Below are 15,910 nucleotides of genomic sequence, written 5' to 3' on the forward strand. Positions count from 1 at the left end.
ATTCATGGGTTTATTTGAAGATTAGTTGAGATGTTTGTAACGTGCTTAAGCATACTGTCCGGCACAGAATAAGTACTCATAATGTGGTTTTACCCAGGAAATTGTTGAAAGTGACTAAAGAAACCTGTGTCTTGAACACCGTCATCTCTATTAATCTAGTTTTTAGGAAGTCAGCCTATTAACCTCTTTGTTTTATTGACTGATTCTCTTCAGTAATATTAAGAGACAAGTTCATCTCTTAATGTAACTTAAACAAAAGTTAAATTTTAAAATTTCTAGCTAATGTTTCAATGTTAAGTAACTCATTTGCTTATTAGTAAATAATGCCTTTGCAGAATTGCAGCTAGATTTAGTGTTTGTCAAATCAGAGAACATTTGATGCGTTGGTATGCGCAGCCTTGGTAGTCTGCTTAAGTATCAAAGCAGTGTTCCGCGACCACCAGGCTGAAAGTAGATTAGAGTAGCTTGCACATCAGTTACCTACTAGTTTATTTTTAATGCTTTCAATGAAAATTCAGTATGCAGTTTTAAGAAGCTTGCTTTTATACTGTTTTGAGTGAATTAACGTGACAACTAAAAGCAGCTACCCATGGTAGAGGGATGCAATTTGAGTGCGTCTCCATTTTCACTAGAGTTTGTACAAAGGTTCTTCAGAAAGTTCATGGAAAGGTGGAATCAAAAGATCGATTTATTTTTAATGCGTAAAAGTTGGAAATACGTGATTCATATTTTAAAACTATTTTCCATGAACTTTTTGAAGGCCCTCACTGTAGTAATGCAGCACTTGTTGACAGGAACATGGTTTGAGAAATGAATGAATTGTTAGGTTATTTTGTTGTATAAACATCAGAGAAAATACTTAAAACCAGAGTGCCTGGATGACACAGCCACTGTTGTATGTGTAGTCCATCACTGGAGAAGAATGTGGTGCTGTGACTCACGGCAGTGTGCAAGTGACTATAAATTTCACATGACTCTTATTTTCCTTATGGACCACAGCAGTTCATAATTTAGGAGTCAACAAATGTTTGGAAACTCAGGATTTTTTTTTTCCTCAAAAGTCCATTCCTACTTGATATCATTATTTATTCCTTATCCGTCTTGTATAGAGGACTGCAACACACCTTAAAGCTATAAACTGTCCCGTTTTTTTGCTATCCCATTTTTGCATTTCTGAGCGTATAAGAATGAGAGAGGCAAAAATAAATCCTAAGTAGTGTTTTGCTTCGTCTATTGGCGGTGATGAATAAGGGCAAGGATTTTAAAAAATCAATAAATATTATTTGTTTCCTGCTTGTGATTAATATCCAACTTCAAATAAGTAAAGCATATACAGTAATATTAATAAGACATTTAATTTAGTTTACCAAAATTTTTTTTAAAATATTCTTTACCAGGAGGTTCAGCAACATCAGATGACCATGAATTTGATCCATCAGCTGACATGCTGGTACATGATTTTGATGATGAACGAACATTAGAAGAGGAAGAAATGATGGAAGGAGAAACAAACTTCAGTTCTGAAATAGAGGATCTTGCAAGGGTAAATAATGTTAAATAGAGGTAGAAGATGAAGTGGTTACAATTTGGTGAAAAGAGGAAATATTTGAAATTCTAACTTGATGTCTTTATGGGAGAGTTGTGTAATAAATAATCTGAATTGAAATAGTTGATCTCATGGGTAGAATATTTAAAGTTTGTAATAAAGTATATTAAAAAACTATATTGGGTGAAACATCACAGATCTTGATCAAAAGTAGACGTTATGAAGGTGTCCAAAATTTCACCTTCCTGCACTTCTGTCCTTTCCTGATTATAGTACATTCCACTTAACTCCCTTTTAGAACTTCAGTTTTTCAATCACTGCACAAAGTACAGTGGATCCTCTCCAGTGTTTCCTGTCAAGGTGACCAGTGACTTTCATTGTTAATTACACTTTTTTCTCAGTGGAATGCAATAGAGCTTACCATTCTTATTTATTTGAATTCTAGAATATTCCATGTTCTGTTTCTCCAGTCTTTTACATGTTAAATATCCTTTGCAAATTGTAGTCCCTGAGGTCTTCTCAAATGGAAACCACCTCTTTCCTTCTTCACTCCTTCTTAAGCATTTACTATTATGTGAGTTTTGCTGCAGTAGGTACCATCTGCCAAATGACTGTGACTTAAAAGATCAACATCTACAGCTATTCATAGTAATTTCTTAATGATTACCTCCGTTGTGAGAAGTACTACCTCTAGTATCCAGGAAATGGATTTCATACCATCTTTCAGTAGTTATCTATCACTGATAGCTTTGTCACTTGCCTTTTAGTACAGATTGAATTTCAGATATAATATTTGAGTTTTTCATTTTTTCTACCTGTTGCTAGTTTCTGTTTAGCTTATGGCAACGTAATTAACCTTTTAGTGATAATACTTACACAACTTATTGCTTTTAGTACAATAAGGGAATTTGTCCATTGTCCTTATTCCTTATAACCTATCTTCAACACGTTTTATGTCATATTACATCAGATGTTACACACTTAACCTTAGGTCAGTGTCCAAAGATGGCAGTTTATTATACATATAAGAAGGAACTTCAAAAAGTTTATAGAAGGGGCCACCATGGCGTGGCCCAGGTTAAGGGTGAAGTTGCTGCTGCTCTCCCATATGAACACCCATTCAATTTCTGTGTGCTTGGCTTCTAATCCAGCTCCATTTTAGTGCTCTGGAAAAATAGTGTTAAAATGGCCTAAGTGCGTCACCGTTGCCACCCATGTGGGAGAACAGGATAGAGTTCCAGGATCCTTTCTTCACCCTAAGCCAGTCAAGGTCATGTTTGCCTTTTGGGGAATGAACCAGCAGATGGAAAAGTGAGATCTCTCTCATCTCTTTTATCTCTCTTTATCGTTCCACTCCCTTTTAAATAAAAACTGCCTTTAAATAAATGGAATTAAAAAATAACCTTTGAAAAAAAAAGTTTTTGAAATCCAAGTAAATTAGGGGTTATCAGAAACATAATGAAAAATGCACAGTATGAAGAAACTGGGTTTTTACACCAAAATAAACTTTATTTAAAAAAATACATACATTTGTTACCGAGAAAGGGGGAGAGAGAGATAGAGAGTGGGAGTTTCTGTCCACTGTCTCTGCCCAAATGCCCACAGTGGTGGGAGCCAAAGATCAGAGCCCAGGTTGCAATTTGGATCTCCCAAGGAACTGAGTTAGGAACTCACTGAAGCCTGCATGTGTGCCTCAGTAGGAAGCTAGAATCAGGAGAAAAAGCTGGTGCTCAACTCTGATAGTATCCTGAAGGGTGTGGGCGTCTAACCTCTAGCTAAATGCCCATTTCCAAATAAGCTTTTAATTCCATTTTTCTAGTATCTTTCGAAGTTCTTCAGTGAAGATGCAGCGTGAAGTGATTTCAAACAGCCCACGTCTGTGGCCTGGCTTTACTCCTTAACCAGATTTAGCTTTGGATAACTAAAGTTTAATAAAAGGTTAGGTAACTAATTACAAAAATAATATATATGAAGCACTTTTACAATGCCTGGCACATGATAAGCCCTAAATCAATCTTAATAGTTGCATCATTCATAAAACCCCAATGATAATGTGAAACTCAAAACTGAAAATCTATACTTGACTCTTAATTTCACTTTGTTCTTCTGTTTGTATATTCTTTAATGCTTGTATCAATTCAATAAAATGCTATTACTTGGTTGTGATGTTGCAGTTTAAGTTGAAGGGATCCCTCTTGATATCTGGTAGAGTGCAGACTTTGATTAATAGGAGCTAATGAGAGATTCTCTGAGAGGTGACTAACAGGCCGTTGTATGATACATACTGTTGGCCGAGTTTTAGTCAGACCATTGTTTTGAAGGAAATAACATTTGTTTTACAGGACATCTTTATTGTTAAGTCATCGGAATTTGGATGTGTAACAACAGAAATCCATCTTGAACTACCTAGTCAAAATAAATTCTCATGGAATATGGTTAAACGTAAGGGTATATCCAAGCATCAGGGACTCGGGTGCCACTAAAATACATTTTTCCATATTTCCATCTGGATTGGCTTCCTTTTTCAGATAATGTTGTACATAAGGTGCTCTCAGATCCTGATATTTACTGCTTAAGAAAAAGTCTTTGAAAGGATAACTAAGGAAAGATGAGTACAAAAGTAGAAAACATTAGGACGAGGTAGGGACAGATTGTAATGAATGGTCTTTACTTAGTAGTTCTTTATGCTTGCAAAATTTGAAAACTTCAGTCATTGTAAGTAGGCATGCAGAAAATGTTGCCTGAATTTGAAACAAAACTTCTCAACAAAATTGATTTTTTGTTGTAATCCAGCTTTTCCTCCAAGATGTTAACTTTATGCATCTAATAAGATAATTTTTCTTACTACTGTGAAGCTCTGACCTGTATACTTGGGGTGATTTTTTTGGAAAGTCAAAATTATGGCAAGGGTGAGGGAGAAACGTCTTCATCAGCTAGTTCACTCCCTGGGTGGCTGTCACAGTCATAGTTGGACTGGTCCAAAATTGGGAGCAGGAGCTTCCTTTGGATCTCCCACTGGGTACAGCAACACCAGCAGAGAGCTGGGGAGGAGCAGAGCGGCTGGGACTTGTTCTGGCAATAATATTGGATGCCGGCACTGCGGGTAGAGGATTAGCTTGCTGTGCCACTACTTAATACCTTCATAATAGGTGATGGCAATTAAAGAGGTTCATACCTAAACAAAAGCAGAATACTGCTACATACTACTTGTTTTTAGTATTAATCAAGTGGTTCTTTGATGGGATAGGAGAGTATATTTTATTTGCACATAATGTAATTCACCTTGAAGATGACTTAGACTGATAAGAATTTATTATAAGCTAGCTAAAAGTGTAGTACTCCTGTTTCTAACAAATGTGTGGAACCAGGGCTTTCACCTAATTAAGACTCACATCATTCTTGAGTCTGGCGGTGTGGAATAGTGGGCTAAGCTACCACCTGTAGCACTAGCATCACATAGGGATGATGGTTTGTGACCCATGCTCCACTTCTGATCTAGTTCCCTGCTTATGGCAAAAAAGCAAATTTCTGCATGAGTTCACATTAAACATTTATTTTTCTTGTGTGTATAATTTTGCCTGAGCTCTTGCATTGTCCCAGAAGCTGCTCAGTAGCTGCTTTCAAATTGAGTATAAATTAGAACATAGCATATCTCCATGGAAACTAGGTAATAGAGAAATCAGGTAAAAAAAATTATCAAACTTTCAGTAATTTGTAATCTTTCAGTGATGGACTTCTGTAATTATATTTCATTTTGGCTGATACAGGTAGCATCAACAGCTATAATCAGTGTGATTTGGTTATTACTACTGTAATAAGTAGTAGTATTGTTACTGTAATAAGTCATTTTTTTCTCACCTGAATGGATTTTCTTTGCCAATTGGGAATTTTTATAAAGTGAGTCATACTTTTCTGATCTGTGCTTCAACAAAGAGGAAAAAATTTTTGATTTAACCATGGATATCAGATGTCGTGATAGTGGTTAAAAAAGAAAAGCCTTTGCCTGTGGTCAGTCTGGCTTCTGCCATTCTTGACAAATGCCTGAGCTGGTGGTGTCATTAGTGATAAGCCTTATTAAAGTAATTTTAAAGCTTTATTACTTTCCACTGGGAAATACTGATTAATAAAAATCTTAACCTATGTCTTTGAGACTGGTGGTTCTCTGAGTGGCTCTGTATAAGCATTAGCATCACTTTGTACTGTTAAAAAAATGCAATGTTTAGGCCACATCTGAGTCTTGTTAGATCAGAAACTGAGAGGTAAGTTTTAGTACCTAGTTTCAGTAAGCCCGCCTGGGGGGGGGGGAAGGGCATTATTTTGTAGTTATGCATTAAGCCGACACCAGATCCTGGCAGCCTGTGCTGGAGTTTCAGTTCAAGTCCCAGCTGCTCTGCTTACAGACCTGCTCCCTGCTGATGCACTTGGGAAGCAGTGGAAAGATGACCTTAGTGTGTAAGCCTCTGTCGTCCATGTGCAAAACCTGGATGGCATTTCAGACTCCTGTCTTGACTTGACACAAGGCAGGCCGTTGTATCCTTTTGGTGCGGAAATGAATGGGTAGATAGAAGATCTCCCTTCAAATAATAAGTGATTTATACATATATTTGTATATGTATTAAAAAGGCCCAAGATGATTTTAATGCCCTTGAATAAGCTAGACGTTAACAGTGGAGAAACTGAGGGCATTTATGTAATTGGTATGTACCTGCTGTGGTGTAGCCAGGAGATGATCTGTCAATGTAGGGGAGTCCCATTTATTGAGTGGTATGATCTGAAGATGTCAGCTCAATTGAAAAAAAAAATTAAAGGTTATAATAACACATAATAAGATAGTTTTGAGGATTGAATAAATGCAGAACAAACTCTTCCTAAATTTTTAAGGCTTGTAAACATGATCAGCAAGCTGTTAATGCTTGAGTGTTTTTTCTGGAATGGCCTATATTCATGAATGTGTCTTGACTTGTTAAACTTGCTCCTAATTTGAGGTACAGGATGAGCTTAAGGAAACTTAATCTGGGCTGGAATTAGTGCTAGATATTGTAGAACATCTCTAAAATATATATTTTCTGTTCGGTTTCCTTAATTGAACACAAAAGTAGCAGTGCTTTGGTACTTCCAGAGATCTAATAAGATTATAATGTTCTGACTGCTTTTGCTGTTATGAAAGAATAAGTCAGTGAAATCAAAGCGTGTATGAAAGTCCAGCACATAGAAGATAGATACTAGGCAACCATTTGCTGTTGTGTGTATAAATTGCTGTTTTCTGTATCTTGTTAATACTCTGTCTGAATTTGTGTACTTAAATATGGACAGTTTCTAATTTAGTACGAGGCATAGATTCTTGACGACCTGATTGGTTTATTTTGAGATCCCAATATAAGAGCTGTCAATTAAGTATGCCCTGATGCTGCTCTTCAGGTTGTAGCTGTACAGATCATTAGGGTTTTCAGATGTATTTATTTTTCAGAAACAGATTTGTAGGTTTTTTTTTTTTTAAAGATTATTTGTTTTTATTGGAAAAGCAGATCAGATTTATTGAGAGAAAGAAACAAAACTATCCTCGATTGATGCTTCACTCCCCAAAGGCCACAGTGGCCGGAGCTGAGCCAATCTGAAGCTTGGAGCTTCTACCAGGTCTCTCAAGTGGGTGTAGGGTAGCAAGATTTTGGGCCATCTTCTGCTTTTGCAGGCCATAGACAGGGAGCTGAACTGGATGTGAAGCAGCTAGGACATGAACTGGTACTCATATGAAAACCTGGCACTTGCAGGTGATAATGTAAGCACTGAATTTTCGTGCCTGGCTAAGATTTACTGATATAATACCAGAATATCTGTTTGTAATGTTTTGAGTGGCATTTTCTTCTCATAAGGACATTTTCCAAGTTATAATCATGGGAGTATTTCTGGTACAATCTAAATGATAGTGTCATCAAATTATATTTTGCAACTATTGTGTTTGTCTCCATTTTAATGATTTATTTAACACATGGACTAGACTGATTTCTGTCCTTGATAAGGCACAGAATGCTGGAGAAATTATGTCTTAGTTCATGATTATGGTACTTTGAAGTCCTAAATTTACCGACATTTTTCCTCAGAGCATGTGTTTATTTGTGGTGTGTAATGTGTGCATATATATAATATGTTCAGGTGATGTTGGTTGCATTTCTAAGGTGACTTCCCTGGAACTTTACATGAATTGATGATAGGATGAGTACGTTCTGCAGAAACCTGATTTCTTTTTACTACATAATAGATACTTCTTTATTTCATATGTAGGCAGCATGTATTTTGGAGAGGTTGAAAGAGATTCCCAGCTGAGAAGCACTGTGGTATATTGATGACAGTCAAGGAGTTTGACTGCTTAAACTGACTCAACTACTAATAACTTGTGTAACTTAAAACAATTGCTTTATCTGTCAGCCTGTTTCCTCATGTGTGACATGGAGGATATAACTGTTCTGTAAGACAAATGATAAAGATCACATGAAATGATTTTAAATGGGAAATAGCCATGGTGGGATAAGTTTTGTTGTTGTAACTCAGTATCATTTCTGGATATCATCTGAATTTTTTTAATTTGTATGAACTGGGCTGCAAGCATCATCTCCATGGGCTTGTTAACTTAGTTTATAGTCTGTTTTATAATTATACTTTCTGCCTAAGTAAGAATAGCATTCTTAATTATTAACATGTAACTGTCCATGTACATATATTGAATTGGTTGTAAAACAAAATAAATTTTAGATTATATTTACTTAAAAGGCAGAGGGATGGAGAGGGCAAAAAAGCTGTTATCTATCCACAGGTTCACTCAAAGAAGGCCCCAACCGTTGGAACTGGCCTAGACCAATTCTGGGTGCTAGGAAATTATCCTGAGTGTCCCACATGGGTAGCAAGAACCCCATTATTTGCCATTGTTTGCTGCCTTCCAGGAAACTCATGTCAGAGGCAGAACTGGTGCTTTAACCTAGGCACTGCAATACAGTATTGGGAAGTTCCTAAGTTTCAAAAATTTTTATTTTCTGATTTGAAAATTCTTTGCATATTTCTAAATGTGTAGAATGAATATATTTTTGTGAATTACGACTTGGTAATATGAAATCATTGACTTAAAAATGCACTTTTATTTTTATGTTTAGGAAGGCGACATGCCAATTCACGAGCTTCTCAGCCTTTATGGTTATGACAGTACTGTTCGTTTACCTGAAGAAGATGAAGAAGAAGAAGAAGAGGAAGAAGGGGAAGATGATGAAGATGCTGATAATGATGACAACAGTGGCTGTAGCGGGGAAAATAAAGTAAAGTTATATGCATATATATATGGCAGATACTTTTAGGTCTAGATTTTGGCTCCAAGACCCTCAACACATATCTGGAACCACAAATAGTAGTATTTAACACTAAATAGGCTGTATTTATTCTTGCAGATATAAAGCTATTTCAGAAAGTTAGTGGAGGGCCTGGTGCGATACATAGTGGTTAAAGTCCTCGCCTTTAAAGTGCCAGGATCCCATATGGGCTCCGGTCCTAATCCCGGCAGCCTCGCTTCCCGTTCAGCTCCCTTTTGTGACATGGGAAAGCAGTTGAGGACGGCCCAAAGCCTTTGGACCCTTTACCCATGCAGGAGACCTGGAAGAGAGCCTGTCTCCTGGCTTCAGAATGGCTCAGCTGCAGCCATTGCGGCCACTTGGGGAGTGGATCATCGGAGGGAGGATCTTCCTCTCTGTCTCTCCTCCTCTCTCTATATCTGCCTTTCCAATAAAAATAAATAAATTTTTAAAAAAAAAAGTTAGTAGAAAGTGCTTATTGAAATAAACTACAAGGATTTAAGAAAATGGTTTAAGATAAATTTAGTTTTAGTTACATTTTTGATTAACTTTTTGAAATATCCTCATGCATACTGTGGTAAAGCCTATTGTATAAATTGAACATGGGAAGAGGTTACAACCATAATGAAATAAAACAGTTACTACAGTATAATTCAATAGAAAGTTATGTGGAATAGTCTGTTGAAAGTCATGACAAATATTAACATTTTTAGACTGTGGTTGACTTGAGGTACTAAACTACAGAAAGTGGAGCTAATGTATGCTTAAGAACATGCTACTGTTCTTGCTCAAGTTATGATTTCTTAATATGTTCATTTTGATTACTTCCACAGTCATTACTTGTTCTTCTTTGAAAGTGTTACATTTAATTGTCAAAAATTAGGATATCTTAGAAATACATCCTAACGATTGGAAATCTCCCTATAGCGGTGATGGTTTGGTCTCTGTCTTCTCAGATTTGGGGGTCTCTTCTAGATGGTTTATATCAACTTTTTAAAAGATTAAATGCTTTTATAATTGACACTTCCAAGTTCATTTTTCTTTATTTTGAAATAATTTCAGGTTTAGGAAGTTTTTGTTAATACTTCACCCCGCTCATCTTTTCCTAGTGCTGGCATCTTACGTAATCTTGGTATATTTATCAAGGCTAAGAAATCGGCACTCTACTGTACTGTTATCTAATCTACACACTATTTAGATTCACCGCCAATAACCTTTTTCATGTTTTAGGAACCAGCCCATAGCACGATGCTACACTGAATGAATTGATTTCTGGTGTTTTAGATATTTAAAGGAAATCTGATTACTGTAGCACTTTGTCTGTAACAGTTTTCTCTATATCCTGAATAAATGTGTTATTCCGTAGGAAGAGACTGTGAAGGATTCGTCCGGTCAGGAAGATGAGACCCAGTCTTCCAATGATGACCCATCACAGCCTGCTGCGTCTCAGGATGCTCAGGAAATCATTCGCCCACGTCGTTGTAAATATTTTGATACAAGTAAGTATTGTTGGTTGCTTAGTTTTGATATGATTTTACTATTTTGTGTATTACTTAAATTACAATTACTTAAAATACAATATGGGAACATTGTAATGTATGAACTAGTGTTTCTACGACCTCATGAGATGAAATAGTTGTTGGACCACCATCATAACTGTGATCCATTATTGCCCCAAACATTTTGAGCAGTGTACAGTAATACATTCATAAGCATTACTCTAGTCAGTGTCTTTTTTTGTATAAAGAAGGGATTGATTCTTGAGGAAGAAACTCAGTATACAAGAACTGTCCTGATTTCTTATAGGTTAGCACCTGTTCAGAAATACCCAGTAGTCATTTAATGCATATATTAAATATTTGCACATTTCACCTGCTATCACTGTAACTATCATAAGCGTGAATTGTTAACCTAGAAACTTTTTAATAAGAACTAGGCAGCCAGCTGTATTAATAATTACATTTATTATCTAATTTCCTATACTTGAAAAGAGAGAAAAACTCTTGAAAACAATAACCTTTTATGAAATGTAAAGTAATAGCTAATTGTAAATATGGCTATTGTTTGTATGAATGATTTGTAACAAAATATTGAAGGGAATATAGTACCACTATTAAGAATTTTTGTATAATAAATAGTTTTGATCAAATATTTTATCCATTTGAACAGTGTTAGTACAAAGAGATTAGTTATTGAAATAATTGTGTTAATTTTAAATTTGGAGCAGTTGTGCTAATATTTTTCTCTTTAGTTCAAGAAGAAGCAAGTCCCTCGCCAAGTTTGCTCTAAAATGTGATTTGGAGGTGGAGGTTTGGGCTGCTGGTTAAGCTACTCCGTAGGATGCCCATTTCCACATTGGAGTGCTTGGGTTCAGTCCCCAGGTTAGGCAGCTCTTTGCTAGGTGTGGAACCTGGTAGGCAGTAGTAATGTCTCAAGTACTTGTGTTCCTGTTTGGGAGACCTGGTTTAAATTCCTGATTCTTGGCCTCAGCCCTATAGCTGTCAGAGGCATTTGACAAGTGATCCAGCAGATAAAAGCCTCTACTTTTGCCTGTCAGATAAATAATTTTTTTGAAGTAGAATGCCTAGTGACTACCGTGCCTCTTGAAACACTGTTTTATACTCCTAATTTAGTATTGCACTTGTGATATATTTATATATATGTGTGGAAGCTAGACATACATATAACATTTGTATTATACAATGTGTCATGTACATATTTACACATATGCCATTTATATTAGCTTTTCCATAAAATTGTCTCTGTGTAATATCATTTTTAACTTGGGCCACCAATTTTAGCTTTGAGAAACTGACAATCTTAATAGCTTTCAGGTTTCCATCTTTTTACAAGTAAATTTGTTCCTATTCCAGAATATAAGTAAACAACAACGCTGCTAGCCCTGATAAAAGGAAGGTTAGGAAGAATGAAGGTCCTTGGATTTATTTCCTCATTTTTTTTTCCTCTTAAACCAGTACCGCAAAATTTCCAGTGTTTCAAGGAATACTGTTTGGAAATGAGGTTTTCTCCAAGCCCTAATTTCCTATAAAGAAATTGAAGTATAATTTATCATATTAACAAGCTTTGAGAAGTGAAGGTTAACAACATGATATTGACTTTAGATCAACTTCTCCTCTTAAGTTTTTAAAGGAAGTTATTTGGTAGTAATTCTATCATCCTAAAAGGTTTATACATTTTCTTTCCTAATTTTTCTTGTGTTTCTTAGATTTTCATTTATGTTAAAGGCTGATAGGCAGATGTGTTCTATCCTGTGGTTCATTCCCCCCAGATGCTTGTGACAGGCAGGGCTTTGCCAAGCCAGCAAGAACCTGGACACAACCCAATTTGGATGTCTTGCATGTATGGCAGGGTACCCTGTACTTGAGCTGTCGTGTGCCGAATCTTAAGAATGTGCATTAGCAGAGAACTGAGTGGGAAACCGAGGAACTGCAACTTGAATCCAACCTGAGATGTGATGTCCCAAGCAGTGCATGAACCACTGTACCAACTACATGTACTTTTCTAGTTTAAAGGTTTTTTTCTTTTTATTTGTATAACATAAAGTGTTGATACTTAGTTAAGCATATCTTGATCTAACTCCAGATACCTTTTGGCATATAACAATATTTAATGGTAGACATAACAAAACATAAAAGTGTGTGTGTGTGTATATAGGCAGGACAAGCCCTGGTTTTATGATGTTCCTGTCCTGTTTATTTTAGATAGTGAAATAGAAGAAGAATCTGAAGAAGATGAAGACTATATTCCGTCTGAAGACTGGAAAAAGGTAGTTAGAAACATATTATTAATGGGTAAATTAGTATAAAATAACAGGTGTAATTATTATTGTTACTGTATATATTACTAAGTTGATGTAAGGTCCCTGGTGAATGTTCAGACTCCCCCCGAGTGCATTCAGATGATAAATATTTATCTTTCTGTAAAATGGTATTAAAAGAGCTGATTTTTGGTAAATTGACAGTACTCAAACCAAGATTAGAAATTTACAGTTTTGGTCTAACCCTATACTGGTGCTGAGTTAGACTTTCATTGCTCTGTAAAAAACATCACATGTGATTTTGTTTAGTTTTGGAGGGGTGCAGTTATGGTTGATTTTAATATGAAAGTGAGTTTTGCTTAGTACTTCAGATTGCAGGATTTTCATTCCATGTTACAGTATAGATGAGAAAACTCAAAGTGATTTAATTTAATGTTGACAGATGAAAAGAATATATGTTAAGAAAGAAATTTGAGCTCTCTATAATAGGATATTGTTAAATAAGTAAAATTCTAAATGATTGTCTACGTAACACTGGCAGTATTCTTAAATTGTATCTGGCTCAGCGTGATGGCTTGTTTGGCTAATCTTCCTCTTGCAAGTGCCAGGATCCCATGCAGGCACTAATATGTTCCAGCTGCTCCACTTCTGTTCCAGCACCCTGCTTGTGGCCTGGGGAAGCAGTAGAGGACCGCCCAAAGCCCTGGGACCCTGCACCCGCATGGGAGACCTGAAAGAAGCTCTTGGTTTTAGATTGGCTCAGCTCTGTCCCTTGTAGCCACTTGAGGAATGAAGCAACAATAGATCTTTCTCTCCTCTTTGTAAATCTACCTTTCTTATACAAATAAATAAGTTTTAAAAAATAAGTAAATTATGTCAAGTCAGTGGTTAAATTGAAAAAAAAAAGTCTTTTAATTTTTATTCATTGGAAAGCAGATTTAGAGAGAAGAGACAGATTTCCCCTTCCCTGATTGACTCTTCAAGTGGCCTCAGTGACAAGTGCTGAGCTGATCAGAAGCTAGGAGCTTCCTCCGGGTCTTCCATGTGGGTTAAGGGTCCCAAGGCTTGGACCATCCTCTGCTGCCCTCCCAGACTAAAAGCAGGGAGCTGGGTAGGTAATGGAGCCACTAGAATACAAACCTGCACCCATATGTGATGCCAGCACTTACAGGCAGAGGATTAATCAATTAAGCTATCATGCCGGCCCCAAGTTAAAAGGATTTTAAGTTTGTTGCAGAGTTGACTCGATTTTTTTTTAAAGATTTATTTTTTGTTTTTATTTTTATTGGAAAGTCAGATATACAGAGAGGAGGAGAGACAGTGAGAAAGATCTTCCGTCCGATGATTCACTCCCCAAGTGAACGCAACGGCCGATGCTATGCCGATCCAAAGCCGGCAGCCAGGAACCTCTTCCAGGTCTCCCACATGGGTGCAGAGTCCCAAGGCTCTGGGCCGTCCTCGACTGCTTTCCCAGGCCACAAGCAGGGAGCTGGACAGGAAGCGGAGCTGCCGGGATTAGAACCGGTGCCCATATGGAATCCCGGGGCGTTCAAGGCGAGGACTTTAGCCACTAGGCCACGCCGCCGGGCCCAGAGATGACTTGATTTTTAAGAAAACTACCAAAATATGTAAAATTAATCAAGAAATCCATATGGAAGGTACAGTATTATTGACAGATCCACTGAAACAACCTCTTAAAAAGTTCTAGTGAGATTTTTTGTAGCATGTAAGTCATAGTCCTAGAATGTTCTTAGTCTGTTTTTCTGAGAAAATTTTTCTGTAAACTCTTCTGTGAAGATTTTTTTTTAAAGGATTTATTTAGCTGTTTGTTTATTTGAAAGGCAGAGTTATAGAGAGGGAGGCTGGTGGAAAGAGACACCTTCCATTCACTGGTTCACTCCATAGATGGCCTCAAAAGCCAGGGCTCAGCCAGCTGCACTGCTTTTTGGAATGCATTAACAGGGTGCTGGATTGGAACTGGGGCAGCCAAAACTCCTATGTAAGAGGCCCATATTATAGGAGGTGGCTTAACTGGCTGTGCCACATTGTCAGTCCCAGAAAATCAATTCTCTGAGATTTAGCTCACATAAGGGAAATTAGAGTGTCAGCCTTTTTGAAGGGACTTGATGAAGATTAAATGAAAATTCTTTGTGAGATGACTAACATCTAAAATCAAAAATGATATTTCCATTTCCTGCTCTACACTGCAGAACACATTGGCAGATAAGACGGTTCTGAGTTCAGTGGGAATAAAAAATGCCTATTTATTAGCATTAGTTGAGAAATACTCATCTCCGCTATTTAAATGGTCTGGAATAGATCTGGAGATTAATACCTATTTAAAAAGATTTATTTTTTATTTTTATTGGAAAGTCAGATATACAGAGAGGAGGAGGAGGAGAGGTAGAAAGGAAGATCTTCCATCCATTGATTTCACTCCCCAAGTGACTGCAACAGTTAGAGCTGTGCTGATCTGAAGCCAGGAGCCCAGAGGCTCTTCCTCGTCTCTCACGCAGGTGCAGGATTCCAAGGCTTTGGGCCGTCCTCAGCTGCTTTCCCAGGCGGCAAGCAGGGAGCTGGATGGAAGCAGGGCCACCGATTAGAACCGGCACCCATATGAGATTGCTGCGCATTCAAGGCAAACACTTTAGCCACTAGGCCACCGAGTCAGATCTTGGGCATTGATACTTTTAAAGTCACATTTTGGTAGTCACTGGTTGAGTAAGATTAAAAGAGGTTTTGTACAGGGAATAACAAAATAGAGGATTTTTTATGGTGGAAGTTATAAAAGGAATTACTATTAAAGAAAGGACAAAATTGGTTGGTTGTAGTGCTAATCGTAGAAAATCAAACCTGACAATCAAGACTGGCTTTCCTATACAGACAGTCATAACTTTATTATTCCAGCTTGTTTTTGAAGTTGTCTAGGTGCAGTAAGAAAACAGCAGGAGAAAGGAACTTTTCAAATCCTAAGAGCCATCTAACCTTCCTAGGTCATGATTTTGTGCTGCTTATGTCCAGGTCTTTATTTTGAAAGTGCTAGTAAAAGAAATTTAAGAAGATTTATTTATTTTTATTTGAAAGGCAGATTTTTACAAAGAAAGATCTTCTATCCACTGGTTCACTCTCTAGGTAATCACAGTGGCCAGAGCTGAGGGAACTTGATCCGAAGCTGGCAGCCAGGAGCTTCCTCTCAGCCTCCTGGGTGGGTGTAGTGGTTCATGGCTTTGGGCCACCCTCCAGTGCTTTCCCAAG

General features: G+C 37.1%; 1 protein-coding gene across 9 annotated transcripts in view; it reads left to right on the top strand.

Moving 5' to 3' along the window:
• The window catches only part of MIER1 (MIER1 transcriptional regulator), a 69,699-nt gene that overhangs the window by 18,927 nt on the left and 34,862 nt on the right, over positions 1-15,910 (top strand). For 5 of the 9 annotated variants that reach the window (XM_004588745.4, XM_036494517.2, XM_058657797.1 and 2 more), the window contains 4 exons: positions 1,398-1,543; positions 8,689-8,847; positions 10,244-10,376; positions 12,600-12,664. In XM_004588745.4, the coding sequence (XP_004588802.1) occupies positions 1,398-1,543; positions 8,689-8,847; positions 10,244-10,376; positions 12,600-12,664 (503 nt within the window). The remainder of the gene's footprint in view (positions 1-1,397; positions 1,544-8,688; positions 8,848-10,243; positions 10,377-12,599; positions 12,665-15,910) is intronic. The other 4 variants (XM_058657788.1, XM_058657794.1, XM_058657819.1 and 1 more) reach the window with 1 other exon arrangement.

The sequence above is a fragment of the Ochotona princeps genome, chromosome 2 (assembly GCF_030435755.1).
Source record: "Ochotona princeps isolate mOchPri1 chromosome 2, mOchPri1.hap1, whole genome shotgun sequence".
Taxonomy (NCBI): Eukaryota; Metazoa; Chordata; class Mammalia; order Lagomorpha; family Ochotonidae; genus Ochotona; species Ochotona princeps.